The sequence below is a fragment of the Myotis brandtii genome, unplaced genomic scaffold (assembly GCF_000412655.1).
Source record: "Myotis brandtii unplaced genomic scaffold, ASM41265v1 scaffold2089, whole genome shotgun sequence".
NCBI classification, from domain to species: Eukaryota; Metazoa; Chordata; class Mammalia; order Chiroptera; family Vespertilionidae; genus Myotis; species Myotis brandtii.
The window spans coordinates 177,248-178,517 of NW_005357800.1; the positions used below are offsets into that span (position 1 = coordinate 177,248).

General features: G+C 67.3%; 1 protein-coding gene across 1 annotated transcript in view; it reads left to right on the forward strand.

The window, feature by feature from the left end:
* The window catches only part of PRPF19 (pre-mRNA processing factor 19), a 9,183-nt gene extending 7,919 nt beyond the window's left edge, over nucleotides 1–1,264 (forward strand). The window contains exon 16 of the mRNA XM_005865641.2: nucleotides 1,143–1,264. Coding sequence (XP_005865703.1) covers nucleotides 1,143–1,240 — 98 coding nt within the window. The 3' untranslated portion in view covers nucleotides 1,241–1,264. The remainder of the gene's footprint in view (nucleotides 1–1,142) is intronic.
* The last annotated feature ends 6 nt before the right edge of the window (nucleotides 1,265–1,270 follow it).

Below are 1,270 nucleotides of genomic sequence, written 5' to 3' on the forward strand. Positions count from 1 at the left end.
GCTCTCCGGGCGGGGTGTGCGTCCCAGGGGCCGAGGAGCGGGTGTCAGCACGGGGCCTGCCTGTCGGGAGGATCTACCCTCAGTGCTCCACATGCGTCCTGTCCGTTGTGGGGTTAGAGCCGAGTGCGAGGGAGGAGGCCCCCGCCCTGATGGGCTGTCTGGTCGGGTGAGGGAGGGATGCACGTGACTCCCAGGTAAACACCTAACTGCACGTGGGCGAGCCGGAGAAGAAGGTCCAAGGGGCTGAGACGGTGGACACAGGTCGCCACCCGCCATAGCTGTGGCCTGGGCGCGTGACTGCCCCTTGCAGGGCTGTCGCTCTCCACCTTGAAAGTGGGCAGAGCGGCTCTGCTGTGCAGGTGGCGCCAGCAGTGACGTGGGGGTGCCGTGCGTGGTGACAGGTGCCTGCTGCTCCGTGGCAGCTGCTGTCTGTGTGGACAGTTGTGTGAGTGGCAGGTTGTGGGCGGGACGCAGGATACTTTCCCTCCGCATGCTCCCAGGCCTAACTGCGGCCGTGGCTGAGCCCTTCCCCGACGCCGGGGTCTGAGGCCGGTGGGAGCCAGGGGCCTGCAGTGGACAGTTGGCTGGCGGCAGGTGACCCTGAACGGGCCTGAGGAACATGCAGTGACGCCCGAGTCCCGGGGGAGTGCTGCCCAGCCCCTCTGCCCCGCCCCAGGCCCTGTGAGGGGCCCGGGATCTCTAAGAGTTGGAACCCATGAGCTAGAGCAAGCGGAGGGCTGTTCCAGCTACAAGCAGGCTGACCACTGACACTTCAACCGGGGGGCTCAGCCACAGTGAAAGCCAGCCTCGGCCCGCTTCTGGCTCAGCGCTCGCCGCCCGGCTCGGGGCAGCTCACGGAAGGGCAGGACCGCAGCTGCCCGGAAGCTCGGGGCCGGGGATGGGGGCTGGTAGTCCTCTGTGCACTCAGCCCACGGCAAAGCCTCGCGTGCCTGCCACGAGCCAGGCACCATGTGAGGCCCTGCGGGGAGATGCTGGTCCCACCAGGGCCCTGCCCTGCCCTGCCCTCGGAGTGTAAAGACCGGGGGAACCAGACAAGCAGTCACATTGGGGGGGGGGGCGTGTGTCATCGGGTCAGTGCTCAGACCCGAGGGGAAGGCCTCACGACACCTCGTCTCTTGCAGAGCACAGCGGCCTGACCACAGGGGTGGCCTTCGGGCAGCACGCCAAGTTCATCGCGTCCACGGGCATGGACAGGAGCCTCAAGTTCTACAGCCTGTAGGCCCTGTCCCTTCTGACGGTGGGGTAGAGT